The sequence below is a fragment of the Acartia tonsa genome, chromosome 3 (assembly GCF_053477335.1).
Source record: "Acartia tonsa isolate MP-2025a chromosome 3, ASM5347733v1, whole genome shotgun sequence".
NCBI classification, from domain to species: domain Eukaryota; kingdom Metazoa; phylum Arthropoda; class Copepoda; order Calanoida; family Acartiidae; genus Acartia; species Acartia tonsa.
The window spans coordinates 5,966,233-5,985,318 of NC_137262.1; the positions used below are offsets into that span (position 1 = coordinate 5,966,233).

General features: G+C 41.0%; 1 protein-coding gene and 1 long non-coding RNA gene across 3 annotated transcripts in view; both read left to right on the top strand.

The window, feature by feature from the left end:
- Nop56 (Nop56 ribonucleoprotein) overlaps positions 1-19,086 on the top strand; it is a 422,283-nt gene that overhangs the window by 391,042 nt on the left and 12,155 nt on the right. Inside the window, exons 2-3 of the mRNA XM_080152417.1 lie at positions 18,247-18,323; positions 18,620-18,697. Coding sequence (XP_080008543.1) covers positions 18,270-18,323; positions 18,620-18,697 — 132 coding nt within the window. The 5' untranslated portion in view covers positions 18,247-18,269. The remainder of the gene's footprint in view (positions 1-18,246; positions 18,324-18,619; positions 18,698-19,086) is intronic.
- LOC145313146 (uncharacterized) lies at positions 5,218-8,332 on the top strand. 2 transcript variants are annotated; one of them, XR_013877262.1, is made up of 3 exons: positions 5,218-5,296; positions 7,719-7,782; positions 8,051-8,332. It is a non-coding gene; the product is annotated as an uncharacterized LOC145313146 (long non-coding RNA). The 2 variants fall into 2 exon arrangements; XR_013877263.1 differs by lacking the exon at positions 5,218-5,296 and adding an exon at positions 5,484-5,643.

The following is a 19,086-nucleotide window of genomic DNA, read 5'->3' on the forward strand; positions in this document are numbered from 1 at the left end:
ATCTAGAATTAAACAAAAACACAATGCTTAAAACATTAATTGCTTCTTCTTTTTGGGCAAAGAGGTTTACAAAAAATCAGATACAAATTTTAGCAGATAACTCACTTGTAACTTTGTTCGATTTACTTGAACACAGAATAATAGGAGATAGAATTATGCTTTTACCGACTATTCGTTCTGACATTCATACTTTAATACAAGATAGTAGACTAGTTAAAAAACTTCAATCTTATGTAGAAGTAATAAGTAGTAAACAAAATATATTATGCCTAGATACAATTGACCAAAAGAAATTAAGTAAGATAAGATTACCTCTTATAAATGTTAATGATTTTAAGCCTTCCATTTTATCATTGCATTTTAAATGGTTGCAGAGAGAAAAATACGATCAACATGCCCCAAGTATTAAAACAAGGAAAAGAGATGGTCTTTATTTTCCAGATATTGAAAGTTTTGAAAACAGTTTTAAAAAAGTAATGTCATTACCTTTAATTTTGCATTATAAATCTTTCTTAGTAGAACAGCTTAATAGAACCCTTGTAAGCAGAAAAAAGTTAATGCATTTTGGCTTACTTGACAATGCTATTTGTCCAAAATGCAATGCAGAATCAACAACCGAACATGGGATTTTTTATTGCTATTTTGCTAAGTACTTTATTCATGCATTGGCACTATTTCTAGACCAAAAATATAATGATGGGAATCCAGAATTCATTTTTTTAAAAGAAAACTTTTTCCTTTTTAACATCATTTATCCTCAATTCAATGATAAAGATTTTCTTCAAATTTCAACAATCATTTTAGTAGCCAAAGACAGAGCATTGAAATCTAGCAAGGACGAAGCTATAAAAAAATGGACTGTTAATAATTGCTACTCTCAAACTCTTTTTGTTGCCCAATTTGCCATAAAAATTTTAGAAAAAACTTCTTCATATATTAACATTGCATCTGAATTTTTGAATTTTCTTTTACAATATAAAGATAATATTACTTACTTTCAAACCTAAAAATGTTTTTTTTCCAATGAAGTAAAATTTTAACTGTTAATACAAACAAAATATTAAACATATTGTTTCATTAATGCGAAATATTTTACTGTATTTTTATTATAAAAAAATCCAAAAATATTATAGTTTATTTCATGTTCTTTGTAATTATATTGAAATAAATTAATTTATAAATAAAAAATGATTACTTACCTAACATTACAATTAAAGGTGTTTTTGATTAAATGAATTTACTTTCAACTTTAGAAGTGGGATTTGTGTATAAGTAAAAAAAACTTGTTTATATATCCTTCTAATTCAGTCCATGTTAAAATTATTTACATTTTTTTCTAAATACATAATAAGCTTATCTAACCTATAATAATTACAGCTTCTATGTTATTTAAAGCGAAGCTTTTCTATAATTAGGGTCGGTCTGTCCGTACGACCGTCAGTACGTCCGTCCGAAACGGATAGCTTTTTTTGTTAATTTAGACATGTTAGAATTGTCCTATTGATTTCAAACTTTGTATGGTGATTCCTGTAGTAGTTAGGTACAATTTAGAAAGCGTAGCAACTCTATAATCACTACCAGAATGTCAGTACGTTCATTTTAAACATGTTGATTTTTTACTTTTTTAACAACAAATTTTTATGTGATCTAATTATCCGATTGATCTGATTTTTGGTATACTGATTCCTGGGACAAAAAAGTACAAAATCATAAGCAAAGCAACTCTATAATCAAGTCCTAAAAATATAAGTATGTCCATAAACATTATCCTGAATCAAGCCTTTTTTCAATAAATATACTAAAAATTTTGCTTCCACTCTTGTACATTTATATTCTGATTATTCACTTCAGACACTATACAAATGTTAATGTCCGTTTGTCCTTCCATTATAGAGCTTCGCTTTTATGGATGTTGTCATCTTTGTTTTCATGCGTTGTTATGCTATATTTTTTTTCTCTTGTATCTTTAGCAAATTCACAAGTTTTAGCGTCCTGTTTTTCTTTCACATTTTTAATGCAAATTTGCAAAACTTTTTTCATTTCCTGCAGCAGAAATACGGCAAATTAGCAATTTTTAGAATTAATCTTATTATAGTGACAAATCGCAAACATTAGCAAGTTGGCTATTTTGATGGATTTCATTTTGCAAGGTTTCGCAAAATATGTGATTTAGCAACTTTTTTCTATATCTTTTCGCGTATATCTTGTGAATTCGCCATTTATTCGCGAAAATTGGCGACAAAGTTCTGATATCCTAGCACTAACTTGTCTCAAACGTTCTCAGAATTTTCTGCATGTTTTTATAAATTTCTATTATTCTCTAATTACTACAAATTTCGCCATGCTCTTTTTAGTACCAAGTATTTATTTTAGAAAATCATATTGCATTTTGGAACTTTATATAGATACCTTTTTTTAAATATACCACGTATACATAAACTTTTGTTCACAAAAATCCCACCAAATCAGAGGTTTTTGCAATACAAAAATCAACAACTTTTGTAAACCTGCTTACTATTCAACAATTTTGTAGGCACTTTTAACTCTAAACAATATTGGGATATCAGAAAAGTGCCATAGAAAGTAATATTCTTTAGTAAGAATATTTAAAAATAAAAAGTATTTTAAAAGTAGTTTTGTTACTTCGATAAAAAGAAAGTATAACACTTATATAATCATTTATAAAATTAACAAAATCTCTGGCTTTCTGTACCAAAGGATCTCGCTTACCGCTGAATATGGTTTTCCAATTAAATCTTCTCATAGGTCCTCGGGAAGTTTAGTAACTATTCGGATGGGGGGGGGGGGGGGTTACCACCCCTAAAAAAAATAGTAAAAAGTAAAAACTATCAGTAATTCCTTTTTCTGTAACATTATGTCTAACTTTAAGTTTAAATCAAACCAGGACATCAGAAAAAAATTTCCAAAATTAACAAAAATATTTTTACTTACAATTCATATGGTAAAAGAATGCCCAAATAAGTCTTTTAAATCACATAAAAGCTTCCTCGAGTTTCTGAAATATAAGATTTATTTCTAAAATAAAACTTTCCTTAGTTATGTACTAGTGGCTTCGCCCCTAGCCGCTAGGGGCTTTGCCCCAAGAGATAATTTAAAAAAAAAATAATAAAGTACTACTGGTGCTTGGTCTAATGTGTTCCCAAGAAAATTATTTTTTTTTGGGGGGGGGAATAGAAAATAGCTTAAAACCACCACAGGACCAATAGGTATATACCCTGAAGAGTAGAATCCGATCGGTTCAGTGGTTACCGAGATCTTAAGGGACGGACGGACGGACGGACAGACAGACAGACGGACGGGCAGACAGACAGACGGACAGACAGACAGACAGACATCATTCTACTTTGTATTATAGATTACAAAGAGTGATCAACACATTTTATTTAAACAATAAACATGTTATTTTTATTTGATATCTAATGAGGTCTAGGATACAGCATGATTCTTGAATTCTTATATTATTATTTCACTAGCGGCTTCGCCCCTAGCCTCTAGAGGCTTGTGCCCCAAGAGGTTTGATAAAACCAAATTTTTCTTTTTTGGGGGGAGGGGGTATTTTTTAGGGTTGGGCCGGATATCCGGCCATTTTTAATATCCGGCCGGATACCGGATATTGAAACTATCCGGCCGGATATCCGGCTCTGTAATTTTTTATACTTTACACCAAAAATCTCTGCTTTTTAAAATCTTAATTTGGCTATAATTTTCTTATTATTGAAGCTAGAAGAACATTTTTTCTGAATAAGTTTAACTTAATGTAAATTTATATAAGATTTCTGAAGAAATTTTTTTACTACTTTAATATCTGGTAATTTGGCCGGTTATCCGGCCGGATATCCGGTAAACTGGCCGGATAACCGAATATTTGCCGGATATCCGGCGTTTGCCGGGTATACGGCGTTTGCCGGGTATCCGGCCGGTTACCGGATATCCGGCATTTGAAATCAGCCGGATATCCGGTATCCGGCCAAAAAAGTATCCGGCCCAACCCTAGTATTTTTCATTTTTTAGGGGGGTTGGGGGTGTCCCACCCCCCAAGAAAATAGTTATAAACCTTCCCGGGACCTATGAGAAGCTACCCTGTAAAGGAGAACCCGATCGGTTCAGCGGTTAGCGAGATCCTTTGCTTCAAACAAACAGACAAACAAACAGACAGACATCGTTCTACTTTGTATTATAGATAAAGAGTACAGAATATTGCGACATTGCACACTATTTAGAAATATAATTATCAGTATATCAGAACTTAATATATAATGTATTTGTACTTTTATAGATAATTAAATAGACATACAAGTAAAAATTAAAGTGAGGAAAATATATTTTATTTAATTGCAAGAACTTTTTAAAAGGGGAGGAGGATTTATTCATGCTTTTCAGAATTAAAATTTCTGCTTACTAAAAATAAAGTTCATGATGAACACAGTAATAGTGTCTGACTGATTATGACGTAACAAAAAAAAATTAGCAAATGAGAGGCCCCTATAAATTTTACCATTGGTCAATAACGGCCTCTCATTGGCTATTTTTTTTTGTTACGTCATAATCAGTCAGACACTATTACTGTGTTTTTCATGATATGCTTTACATGAAAACAAAGCCTTTTTTTGTTACGTCATAATCAGTCAGACACTATTACTGTGTTCCATACACTGCAATTTACAAGCCACACAAATCCAATTTATCAATATTATGCAAAGGATAGTCTGTACTGTTGTGCAACTTTAAGATTCATAACAAGTTACAATGCAAAAAATTGAAAAGTATTATGGAAAAAAATGTCAGGATGTAAGAACAATTTATCTCACAGAACAGATTGATTTTGCATGTTGATTTCTGATATTTTATTAACAACTTTATATAAACAAAAAAGCATATCCAAATCCAACACAAAATTGTCTGATTTTAAATGATTTAATAATTTATAAAAAAAATGCACTTATCCAGCCACCAAATAATTCAAGTTTTGCATTATCCCTCTGTATCAATTTTGACCAACTATATAACTATTCATATTTTTTACAGAAATGGCGCTGTATGACTTATTTATTTTAGAATATTCAAAAACCTTAATATTATGATTAATAGATACTTTTTTCTAATGATATCTAATTACCAAAAAAAAGTCTCATAAAAGCCTCATTCCATTCTGATAGGCTGGGCAATTTTAAAATTATACTTGATTTATTGCAAATGAAATTACAGGCGCCTAATCAACAATATAAAATAGTATTAGTTTTGCAATTGGTTTAACAACATGAAACTCATAATTTTGGTAATATGACTTTACATTTGTCTATTTTTTACTACATTATCTAAACGACTGCACTGTATAATGTTCTATTTATATACGTAGTAATAGTTTTTTTTACACTTATATTTCTTGGATATCTAATCCTGTATAGACCTTTAAATGAGTAGAGAATTTAATCTTTTTGACGACAAATATAATATTAGTTACCAAAAAAAGATTCCTTTTATGGGCCTCATTCCATAATAATAGGCTTGGCAATTTCATAATTTTACTTGATTTATTGCAAATGCTAGTACTAGCACCTGATCAACAAAATAGAACAGTAATAGTTTTGCATTTGCTTTAACAACATGAGACTTATAATTTTGGTAATATACCTTTATTTTTGTTTCATTTCTTAACCCTTACAGATCGGGGGGGGGGGGGGTCATATTGACCCTCCCCCCTCTAGTTTTTTCAATGTCATATTTTTTGTAGGTAAGATAGAGAGTTGTGACTTCATGACTTTTTAAGTTTAGTAATTATACGTCGGCAAGAGTTGATCTTATAAGGATAACTGGTCTGTGTCGGTCGTGGCGTCCGGTCAAAGTCGGTTAGATGGCACCAAATTTAGAAACAATTCTAAATAAATCTTAATTTCTACATTATGACTTTTGTGTATAAGGTAGAAACTTACAATTTTTTTGGTGAATACTTAGATATCAATGACCTTCTGAGAAAAGTGGTGTTATGACTGTTTGACCGCTCCCTGACCGACTTTATGACTGATTTTTGTCCGGCTTTTACTACAGACATATACAGTATACGTTACAAAAAAAGACCGGTCTTAAAAATGCTATTGCCCCCCTTCTAGTAAAGTTTTAACCATTTTTTGTGTGTGTGTGCTCTTTATACATATGTATGCTTGTGTTTGTTGCGGTAAATGAGATTAAAGAACATTTACCAACATTTTGCAGGCTATAAAAGAAGATATTAAAAATGTCAAAAATCAACCAATTATGTATTTTGAGTGAATTTTTTCCTAGCTCTACCGAAACGGTCTCACTAAAAGTTGTCTCAGCGCCTTGATATTTGAGATATCAAGTTACCAAGCTAGGATAATACACTGAGATACCACAGTGAGAGGTTAAAGAAGACTAAACTCCAATATCTCAACCCTAGCTCCACTTTTAGCGAGCTAAAGTCAAACCAAAGACTCATACCTGGAATCCTGAAAATCGAAAATCGAAAATGTCTCGGTTCTAGCCTGTAAGGGGCCCTAAGGGTACTCTAAAGTCATTTTAGACTATGAGTTCAAATGGTAACTGCCTTTTATTCCTTATGCCATTACCAAAAAGCTAAAGAACTTTTTTCTACCCATTCTGTGGACTGAGATCTGAAATTTGGGCACCCTGGGCACAAAGCCCAAATTTCATCGATTTTGTGTTCTTGGTACATGCTTTTTGTGCTCAAATGACTTGTATGAGAGCTATGAAGCTAAATAAGGTGTTTATAGAAGCAGAATTTTATGCTTGAGATAAAACTCTGAATAACCCCTAGGCTAAAATTAATTTTACTATGTGATTTTTGGGCTTAAGTAGAATTTACTTTAAAAAAGAAGGGTCTGAATTTTTTCATTTTGAATATTTTCTTTCATAGTCTGCTAAATGTCGGAAAATGTTCTTTAGTCTAATTGACCGATACAAACACCATCATACATGTATATAAAGATCACACACAAACAAAATAGGGTTATAACTTCATTACAGGGGGGTCTAGATCATTTTAAAGACCGGTCATTTTTTGTAACGTATACTGTATCATGAATATCGTGGCTTCTATTACAGCTAGAGACCTATAAATTTTTTTGGTAAATCCTTGAGCAACAATAAACAAATAAAAATATTAATTTGCGCCGCCAACCGCCGTTTTACCACCGTAACCGCCGAAAATGTCGGATTTCTGTTATATGCCGTTTTTCGGCGATGATTAGAAAAAGTAATATTTTTGTAATGAAAAATAAAAGTTCGTCCTAAAATTTGATCATCCTAGCTGCAAAATTGGCCGCTCTACAGCTGTTTTAATATTTAGCGGCTGGCCGCTAAAAAGCGGCTAAGGAGCGGTCTGACCGCTATGACTAGAAAAAGTAATTTTCTCTAAAAATACACGTGAACCGCCAGAAAAAAATTTTATGTCTCTAACTGTAACAGGAGCCGAGATAGACGGGGGGGTCAATATGACCCCCCCCCCCCCCCCCCATCCATTAAGGTGGAAATTGGGGCCCGATCTGTAAGGGTTAATAATTAATCCACACAGCTGTATAACTTTTCTATAAAATAAGAGTCTTTTCTTAATTATATTTCATGGATATCTAACCATGTATAGGCTTATCCCTGTATTAGATCTAATATTATGATAATACTTGATTAATTAATACATTACTTGATGTTCTTTTTTTCTTCAGGTGACAATAATCTGTTTGAACTTAGTCCTGGTATTTAGCCAGGATGACGTTGAACCTGTAAGAGGTAATTTAATTTAGGGTTTAAGTATAAGACTAGATTAAATCAGATGTAATTTAAATATACTAAGTAGACAAATGTGGTGGGAGGGGGGGGGCGTTGAACGCTATTTGTCAGCTTTTATTGGTAGGATACAAAAATTTTCTTGACCTATTATTTGCTTTTTACATAAATAATTCTTATGCCTTAACTTTACTAATAGGTTTTTTGTAATTCTATAAAATATGAGAAAAAAAGAGTAAAACTTTCTTTGATTGATTTTAATTTAATTCAGATTCTGAAGTTCCAAGCAACCCATCCTTCAGTGGTTTTACAAATCTTTTCCCCTGCACATTAATTGGATGTCCAAAACCACTTTTCTGCTGTAACCTTGGCCCACAAGGTCCATTCTGTGCCACTCCTGGTACACCATGTTAAATTCACTAGAATCTGTTGTCTAGCTCAACTTCTATTATGGAAAAAAAATTATTTAGACTCTTTAAATGGAAATTTTTATTTGATGTATGTATAATTGGAATATAGCTAAATATTTATATCAATAAATTTTTTGCAATTATATATAATGTTCTACATTTGTCTGTCCATAAGTTTGTGGTGCTTATGAATTAGCATTGATATATTTTTCCAGATTAATTTCATTTACCCTAAATTAAAGTTTTTAATTTCTTTTCTTATCTTACTTACTAAATACTAATAGCAACAATTTAGTTAGAACTTGAAGACTATTTAGACATCAGAATAATTCATAAACAATAACAATTGGGGTTTTGGTGTTATATTTAAAGTTTGTATTTTTTGTTCTGTGTATAACAAATTAGAATTATCATAAACAGGAATAATACACGGCACTGTTGTTGAAAAGAGACTATCCAAGGAAAAATACACAGCTCAACTGTAGTAATATTGTGGTAAGTTGAAGCGTTTCAGCTTACCGTCGCGAGTTCGAATCCAAACGAGCCCCTAGCCTTAAAGAATTCTACCAATAAAGAACTAGCAGTATTTACTACTACAAAGATATATTTAAAACTGAATACATTTACAATAGGGTTATTACTATATATACAAAAATAGATGATAACAATAGGTTAGGTTGAAGGGGGTGTGGGGAGACAAGGGCGGAGCCCTGCGGCGGTAGGCATTTGTGGGGTAAGCTGCAGTCAAGGGGAAGGTAACCACCTCCTGGTAGGATAGTTGCCTGGGGCGCGGGGTTGTAAAGTGGCCGCGTCCCTCCCCCTATTAGACGGTCCAATCTGACCGCTGCCTGTGGGGTCTCAGCGGGCAGGGGTGAAATGGTGATAATAGGATTAGCGCTGAAGGCTTGATTTGATAAGCCGCTGCGTAGCAACTCTGTGTAATGCCCGTCCGTATGCTGCCGTCTTACCACATCCTCCCCTTCAAGGGCTGCGGGACCACCGGGACGCCAGGCCTTGAACCGTGGGGGACGGCAGCTTCTCCCTGGGGCACAGCGCGGTGTAGGACAGCTCGGGCTACACAGGCTCCTCGGGACACTCGTTGCTCGGTCTGGCTGTGGTTGGATATCAGCATTGTCAGCTCCCGGTTGGTTCCCAGCTGGGGGTTGGCAACGGCCAGGCCCCGGCGTTGGAAGTTAGGCCTTGTCTGCAGGACTATTTCTGTCTTGGCTGGTAGCTGGACACGGAGGCCTAGGCTCACTCTAGAGGCTCCCAGGGGAGGGACAACGATGGTAGTAGGCGCGTAGAACTCCATAGGGGCGCCCATCTTGTCCAGGTTACTCGGCCTCTTGGCTCCCACCCGGATGGGGACGGCTGTCATCTGGAGGGGGCACATCGCTTCTGCTTCACCCTCGGGGGCCGCGACTTCCATCTCAGTGGCAACTTCTCCTCCTGGGAGCTCGCTGCTGGCAGGTAGGGGCTCCATGTCCGCGTCGGGGTTCCAAACTGCATCCGTGGGTGGTTCTGGGGCCGGCGGCGCCAGCTGTGGCTCGCTGGGTTGGTGCTGCAGGTTCTCCTCCACCGGGTCACGATCCTGGCAGCTAGGCTGTGGGGCTTCTGTTGCTGCGGCCGCCGGCTGATACACGGGGAACTGCCCTGGTCTACTGGATGGCAACGCCGCGGCTCCGGCCGGCAGCTCAGTGGCGTCTTCGTCGCCGTCCAAGTCGTCCTGAATGTCCGTTGGAATCTGCTGGGCGGTGACATCTCCCGTGTATTTGCGCAGTCGGCCAACATGCGCGGTGATTTCTGAGATCCTGGCTGTCGGAGAGGCGGGGCTGATGACGTAGTGGACGTCCGTGGCCCGTCTCACTATCTTCCAGGGGCCGGTCCATCTCTTGGTAATCTTGGCTGCTTTACCTGGCACCAGGCGGGGGGCCAGATACCAGACCAGGTCTCCAACTTCATACTTGGCCGTTCCTTCGTAGGCTGCCACGCTCCTTCGGATGGTCCCTTCTTCTCGCTGCTGGATTGCGTCATACACGGCGTGGTATCGCTGCAGGAGGGCCTGGACGTTTGCTGGGACTGACGCATACTCAGTGTCCGGCAGCCGGAGCACCAAGTCCACAGGGAGCTTGGCCTCTCTCCCAAAGTAGGCCAGGAAGGGGGTCACGCCCGTGGACCTGCAGGTCTTGGTGTTGTAGGCGAAGGCAATAGCAGGCAAGTGTGGCTCCCAGTTGTTGTCATCTCGGTCCAGGAACAGCCGCATGCCTGTGTTGAGCGTCCGATGGAACCTCTCGACCCGGTTGGACTGCGGGTTGTAGGGCGGTGGATGTGTCAGGCCAATCTCGAGCTTGGAGGCTAGTTCCTTGAATACCTGGCCAGTGAACTCCATCCCATTGTCGGAGTGGATCTTCAAGGGACATCCGAACGTGGCTAGGTGGCGGTGCAGCAGTGCCTCGGCCACCGTGAGGGTGCGCTTGTTGGGGATGGCGTAGAGGCTGACAAACCGGCTGAACCCATCTTGACAGGTGAGGATGTAGCTGTTCCCGGCTGGCGTCTCTGGTAGGGGCCCCACCAGGTCAATGAACAGGACTTGCTGTGGATACCCCTGTTGGGAGGGCACGTGTATCCCTAATTTCAGCCTCTCCTTGGTGACCTTCTGTACGCACTCGGGGCAGGTCTGGACCATCAGGCGGACGTCGCGAGACATGTTGGGCCACCAGAAGTGCATGGCGACGCGAGCTATAGTGGCGTCCATTCCATGGTGCCCAGCCATGGGGGCTCCATGGGCCAGAAAGAACGCGTCCTGCCGGAGGGCCGAAGGCAGCAGGTACCGTGTTCTCTCCCCTGTCAGGGTCTTGTCAGTGGTGGTGAGGCAGCCATGCTCGTCGAGTCCAAGTGCTGCTAAGCGGCTGGCGCACTGCTGCTCGTCTTGGTCCTTGCCCCGGAGCTCAGCCTTAGTTGGGGGCTTCCCGTCAGCCACCCACTGGCGGACACGGAGCAGGAGGGGATCCTGGGTCTGGGCTTCCAAGACTCGTGCTGGATCCAGCCGTACTGTGGAGGGTCTGCCAGCTGCGGGCTCCCCTAGCTGGTAAAGGTGGTGGAGATACTCGGCCTGCTCTGCTAATTCTTGGCGGACGGGGCCGGCATGTTGTCATCCTCCCGGCGACTGAGGGCGTCAGCATTGGTATTCTGGGTGCCGGGACGATGGTAGACGGTGAAGTCTAGGGCCACTAGCTCCTCCTGCCAGCGGGCTACCATCCCTGTGGATGCATTCAGTGACTTCATTTGTAGCAAGGCCGAGGAATCAGTGTTGATCTGGAAGCTGCGGTAGGAAAAGATCCCGTGGAATTTCCGGATCCCATACATGATGGCGGCCATCTCTCCCTTCCAGGACGGGTAGCGGGTCTCGGGGTCGGTCGTCTTGCGCCCCACGGCGGCAATGAGCCTCTCCTTGCCGTCCTGGCACTGGCTGAGAATGGCAGAGATGGCCCGGCTGCTGTAGTCCGTGGTGAGCTGGAACACGGCTGGCAGGTCAAACCTGGGTGGCGCTCGGATGGGGGCTTGGCGGAACTTGTCCTTGAGCTGTACCAGCTGGGCTTCCATCTCAGCTGTCCATGTCAGCGTCCTGGCCGTTTTCTGCCGATTCATCTCGTAGGTGAGGTCGGCGTATTCCGGGATGAACAGCCGGTAGTATCCAAAGAACCCCAGGAGCGCCAGCAGGTCCTTGGGGGTGCTGGGGGCTGGCCAGTCGAGGATGCGGTCAATGTAACCCTCTTGCATGGCTATGCCCTCATGGCTGAGGGTGTGGCCCAGATAGTCTACCTTGGCGCGGAACAGCTTGGTCTTGGAGGGCTTGAGGCAGATTCCTCCCCTGCGGTGGGCTTCCAAGACTTCTCGGAGCCTAGCCAGGTGGGCCCAGGTGTCGTTGTGAAAAGACAAGACATCATCCAGGTATAACTTGAGGTTGGCCGTGCCCAATGGGTTCAGAACCCCGGCAATGAACCTGGAGTAGACGGAAGGTGCGGTGGCTAGGCCAAAGGGCATCCTTTTCCACTGGTACAAGCCCCTAGGGGTGGTGAAGGCTGTGCAGGGCCGGCTATCCTCAGACACTCGGATGGTGTAGTACGCAGCCACCGCGTCTAAAGCACTGTAGACGCGGTGTCCCCCGGCTCGTTCTACCAGCTGCTGGATCTTGGGCAGTGGGTAGCTGTCCAGCTCAAGGCACTTGTTGAGGGCCCGGTAGTCGACCGCCCAACGGGTGCTCCCGTCCTTCTTTTTGATGGGCACCAGGGGGCTGCTCCAGGCCGAGTCCGAAGGCTCTATGACTCCTTCCTTCAACCAGGTATCCAGCTGGCTTTCCAACTCAGCCTCCTGCCGGGGGTTCAAATCACGAAATTTCTGGCGGATCGGCTGGGTCCCTGGCTTGAGGCGCAGCTGTAGCTCTACGACGTCGGTGCAGCCCGGGGTAGAGTTGGAGAAGACGTCCCTGTACTCCGACAGCAGAGTCCAGACCTCCTTCTTGAGCAGGGGGTCCTTGCGCAGGAACTCATTCTCCTCCATCTCAAGATCCGCCCACAGCTGCTGCATATCTGGGGGTTCAGCAGGCTCTTGGAAGGAATGGATGCGAGGGGGAGGCTCGTCGGAGACCTCCAGAACGTCGGGCTTCACCAGCTCCCCAGCCACGGGGAGGCCGGCATTCAGCAGGAGAGGCATCTCCCCCTCATTGACCACCAGTACTCGGAACACGTTGGCGGAGCCAGGCCTGTGCGCATACAGGCCTTCTGGGATGACAAGATACTCCCCAAACTTTTGTTCCGGAGCAGACAGCTGGATGGCATCCTTGGTGCGGTGTCCCACTAGCTCAACAGGGACAGCCATGATGCTGCGCCCAGGCAAGGCCACCCGCTTGGCCGTGCGGAGTTGGGGTGGTTGGCCATTGGCTGGAGTGACAGCATTTAGCTTGTAAGTGGTGGCTGGCACGGGGCCAGCTTTGGCTCCGGGGGCAACCGGCCGCGACTTGACGGGCTCGGCGCCGGGAGTGGCTGAGGCATCGGAGCCATTCGTGGCTCCGAGGGCGTCCAGCCACGACTTGACGGGCTCGGCGCTGGGAGAGGCCGGGTTGTCAGGGCCAGCCTTGGCTCCAGGGGCGTCAGGCCACGACTTGACGGGCTCGGCGCTGGGAGAGGCCGGGTTGTCAGGGCCAGCCTTGGCTCCAGGGGCGTCCGGCCACGACTTGACGGGCACGGCGCCGGGAGAGGCTGAATCCTGGGGGTCAGGCGCGGCTCCGAGTGCATCAGACCACGACTTGACGGGCCTGGTCTTGGACTTAGCTAACCGCGGCTTAGCGGGTTGGATCGCTGGGGGCCCCAGGTAGAGGGGGCCAGGTGGACACGGCTGGCCGTTGATAAAGGTATCGGCGGAGAAGATGGGCTCTGGAGGGCTGGAAATCTTGGGGAACGTCATTGGCAGGTTCTCCAGAGGCACCCAGGGCACTGGCTGCTCTGGCAGAGGGCCTGGCAGGGGCCCCTCATAACTCAACTCTCTCTCTGCGGTCTCCCGGTCCACAGGGACGCCGTGGAGGGGGATAAACTCCCCACGCACCCACAGACAGGGGGGTTGCATGTCAAAACAGAGCCTAGTTCCGAACTCCTTGAGGAAGTACCCCCCTAAGTTCAGTGGATGCGAGAGATTCCGTACCACGGTCACGTGGTACAGATGGAGTATAAGAGTGTGTGAGACTGCCATATATAATTCATATAACTTTCCAATTACCTGAAGGGGCTGCCCTTCCTCATTAGCGGTCAGGATTTGGGTGTTGTCTGGAATCAACATCCTCTGCACGCCCATTGCGTGCATGAGGGACTCGGAAATAACAGCGGACCCTGGTACACGGTTGCCAGAATCCACCATGGCATCAACCTGTACGTGCTGGGCAGGGTCGTGAGTGGGGAACCTCACCCTGATATGGCAGGGGAAGTGGAGGTCCTGTCCATGGGACAAGGGGGCCTCCCGTTCTGCCGGTGTCGGGCGGAACTTTGGCGGCGGTCGGGCCGCAGCTATGGTGCTCTCGCCTACCATAGTGGGTGCAAACCTTTGGTGGTGGTTTACACTTGAGCTTCGAATCACTTGAGCTTATCAAATCACTGGGTCAACAATTTTATATTTTATCACTTGGTTGACATTTATAAACACTTATGTGTAGTTATCACTAGGAGCTCTAAGGGTGATTCTGGAAGCGGTGGCAGCAGGGAATGTCCGTCCTGCAAGCGCCGGTGGGTTATGTCTGGAGTGGTAGCGGCAGGGAATGTCCCGTCCTGCAGCGCCGCGGGTTCGAATCCAGAGAGGTGGCGGCAGGGAATGTCCCGTCCTGCAGCGCCGTGGGTTCGAATCCTGAGAGGTGACGGCAGGGAATGTCCCGTCCTGCCGCGCCTTGGGCTCGAATTCTGCTATCCGTCGCAGTGGTAGGCCTTACTTGTGTGCTGAAGCTTCGCAGCCACACATTGCCTTCTCAGGGAGACCAGCTACGCAGCTGTCCGTCTCGTAGGTTTGGCCTGGGTGTCCTGGGGCTTGTCCCAGCTACACGTGCCAAATTAGACTCAGTTCTGTAGCCGTCTGAGCTAAATTATCCGATCACCGTGGTGGCGCACCTAGCGCCGCTCCCACACGGTACGGAAAACGCCGTCAACTGGCGCTTTTAGCAGGCTAAATCTGCTTGCCGTAGGCCAGAGGCCTACATAATGCGTTCAAAATGATGGAAAATCGACCTAAAAAGGCCGTCTCGCGGGTCAGTTGGCTTCTTAGTTGGCGGCTGACTGTCCCCTTACTTGCAAAAGGGTCCAATCAGAGGTAGAATTGGCTAGTTTTAGCAGGGCTCGATTGAAACACGCTGACACCAAGATGTGGTAAGTTGAAGCGTTTCAGCTTACCGTCGCGAGTTCGAATCCAAACGAGCCCCTAGCCTTAAAGAATTCTACCAATAAAGAACTAGCAGTATTTACTACTACACAGATATATTTAAAACTGAATACATTTACAATAGGGTTATTACTATATATACAAAAATAGATGATAACAATAGGTTAGGTTGAAGGGGGTGTGGGGACACAAGGGCGGAGCCCTGCAGCGGTAGGCATTTTGGGGTAAGCTGCAGTCAAGGGGAAGGTAACCACCTCCTGGTAGGATAGTTGCCTGGGGCGCGGGGTTGTAAAGTGGCCGCGTCCCTCCCCCTATTAGACGGTCCAATCTGACCGCTGCCTGTGGGGTCTCAGCGGGCAGGGGTGAAATGGTGATAATAGGATTAGCGCTGAAGGCTTGATTTGATAAGCCGCTGCGTAGCAACTCTGTGTAATGCCCGTCCGTATGCTGTCGTCTTACCACAATATATTTCGATTAAATCACATCTAATCCTTGTCAACTTTATCATAGGTAATCAGGAACACTTTACCGCAGAAACTGCACCTAAATCCACATTTTGTCATATGCACTGTAATAATTTTAATTCAAGTTTCAATATTAACCAACTTTGATCATATACAAACGAGTTTTTTTTTGTTCTCAACGATTAAAATAAAACATTTCACATTATATTTTATTTTCCCAGGGATGAAGATACACCAACTACTTCCCCACTTCTGCACGTCTCTGAATCTAAGAATATTTTATTGAAATAACAAGGACATCATCGGTAATTCCATATGTAGAGTGGCAATCCTATCATATAAAGTAGTAAGCGTTTTTTGTCTGTCCCGAAGGATCCCGCTAACCGATGAACTGATATTGTTCTTCTTTACAATGAAGCTTCTTATAGGCCCTGGGAAGGCTTCAAACTTTTTTAAGGGGAGGGTGTCTTCACCCCCTCCCCCTCAAAAAATATATATTTTACTCTTTTGAAACTCAAATTTAAAATGGGATGAGGTCGACTTTTCTTCCTCCTACCTTAAGTGCTCCTAGAGGCTTCTAGGGGGCGTAGCCGCTATTAATATAAAAAGAACATATTGGACATTGGTATGACCAATCAATAAATTAATAATAAAACTTGGATACATTTACATAAAAAAATATTTGGATGAAAAAGGAAGACATCAGAAAAACAGCTATTTTAATAAGAATGAAGTTTTATTTAACAAGGATGATAACATCAACAAAATGAAGCTCTGAAACGGTAGGACAAATTTACATCAACGCTTGCATTGTGTCAGAACTGAATAATCCTATTATATAAAGTAGTAAGCTTTTTTTGTCTGCAGCGAAGGATCTTGCTAACCGCTGAACCGATATGGTTCTCCTTTAGAGTGAAGCTTCCCATAGGTCCCAGGGTGGTTTTAGGCTGTTTAATTTTTATAAATAAAAGTCGTTGTAAGGTTTTAAGTTATTTTTCTTCACTTTCATGTCCCTTCTAATAGCCCTAGATACTAGGGACGCAGCCGCTTTTCAGAATATAAATGTATAAAAGTCAAAACAAAATTATATTGTTTAAGGGCATACTTACAAATACAATTTTTGACTTGATAGTACTTTGTTATCCTAGGAATCAGTATTCCAAAAATAAGATCAATAGGATAACTATATGACATAAAAATTTGTTTTAAAAAAGTTAAAAATCAACATGTTAAAATGGATGTACGGACTTTCTGGTGAAGATTATAGAGTTGCCAAAAAGTATAAAAATTAAAAAGTTGGTAACTCGATGAAACAAACCTTTGTACAATAAAGATCTCCAAAAATCTATGCTTGCGGCAAAACTGCGGAAAGTATATATTATGTAATGCCCACAAAATGGCAAACAACAAAAAAATGTCTGTAAAAAATCTGTAATAGTCAATACTCAATAATGCTTAGTTATCTCGCAACGCACATAAATGAGGAAATAATACTTATTTTACCCTCATTTTCTTCGGTGAAGCTTTCCCTGTGCATCATTGGTCATTGGATAATTCGATTGTTTATATCGCCATTCTTATACCGCTTCTTACGTTGTGTGGGGATATTATGTAAAATGTACGTTCGGCCGTTTGTCAGCAAGCAGCTTTATATTTATTTTTTAGAGGTATATTATCAATTTTCTTTTAATTATACGAATCATAGTATGTTTTCATGATTAAAAAATTAAGCTCTTTAAATCCTTATATGACAAATTGTAAATGTCGTCTTTGTATTAGGAAAGCTCAAATGCCGCGTTTATTTTATATTCACATTGTTTTCAACTCTGCACGTGTTGGAAGATACAGCGTCGAACTTCTTGAAGAATTTATTTTTTCATCAATTTTCAAGTGAAAATTTGCAATTTCTTAAAACTATTTATCTTTTATTATGTGAATTTTTATTATTTATAGCCGTTTTTCCTGTTAGAATTCAGTGTTGTCCATTAAAGCGTCTTTTCGTGTACTTTGAACGTGTTATTTTGGGGCATGGGGATTTTGACCTGAATTTTGTTTATGGCTTTAAAGATATAAATTATAATTAACGTTCAATGAGTTCACCAAAACTTCATGGTTTTATGATATTAATGTGAAGGAATTACTTTTAATTGTATATATTTTCTCGTTAAGATTTCTTTGAATTTAAGCTTTACATCTTGTTTAATAAAATCGCTTAGATACAAGTTAGATGCAACACTTGGGACCTTTGTTTCAGTGATGTTGGAGTTTTCACTGGATTTTGACCAGTTTTTATCACACTAAGAGAGTGGTAGGTATCTGGTATAATCCGTAAAGGTTTGTGTTTTAAGGCTTAATAATAGTGGTAGAACTATATTATTCACTAAATATGTGTATGTCTTAATGAAAAGAACTATAGACAAAATTTTATTTTTAAAAGTTAACATAAATTTTATCGTTCTACACTACTGTTTTTAACTTTAAATACATAACCTGTACGGATTCTACCAAAAACCTACCCCTCTCTTTGTTAAACGAATTAAGCCTTTATAAATTTTCCAGATTTTTCTGAAGAGTTTAGTTTAGTTACACGAAGATAAATATTAAATAACTAAATTCATTGATAATTTATCTGCATTGGATAAATAATGAAAAGATTAGTGGTATATTTTTTCCTTTTCAGATAATTAATCAATTGTAGAAGATGTCGGTACATTACGCTCTTTACGAGCATGCGGCCGGGTATGGCTTATTCAAGGTGAGAATATTTATTTTACACTACAAAAGATATCTATATTTCTTAGTTTCGTTTTCATTTTTCTAGAATAAACTATTTACTATTTTCCGTCTAATATTTAATTATATTAGCAATATATCACCAAAAATCTTATTAGACTATTTTATTTGATTGGTTTTGGTCAATTTCGTATATAATAAAATTAGAAATTACTTTTAAGATCTTTTTGTTGTATCTATTTTGGTAACAACATTAGTACATTTTTTTAAAGAAATAAAAACAGAACCTCTTGAAATTTTATTTTTCGTTTAATTTAGGTTAAAGAATTTGAAGAAGTGTCTACCTTTCTGCCAGTCGTAGAGGAAGCTGTAGCTGATGTCTCTAAATTCGCTCAGGTAAGAACAATTTTAATTAAATAACAGATTAGGGTAAAGTTTCATACAGGTATCTATTAGTTTTAATGTTCTCATTTTCTTTTATAACATGTATAACTTACATCTAAAGAGTTTTAAATAATTTAATAATATAACCTGGTATTATAATTTTCATGTAATTATCCCTTTATAGAAGAGAAGGCATTCTTTGTCCAATTATAAATCTTCTACATTGTGCTTTAACTTTATCATGAAACTATAATATAAATCAGTTAGGATGAAAATAAATAGTAATTTGAGTATTTTTATTGTTAATCAAACGTACAGTTAATCTCTTATTGATTTGTAAGTTGAAACATCAGTTTCATTTTGAATTTTTTAATTCGTTTTATATTTCCTTATCATTTTAT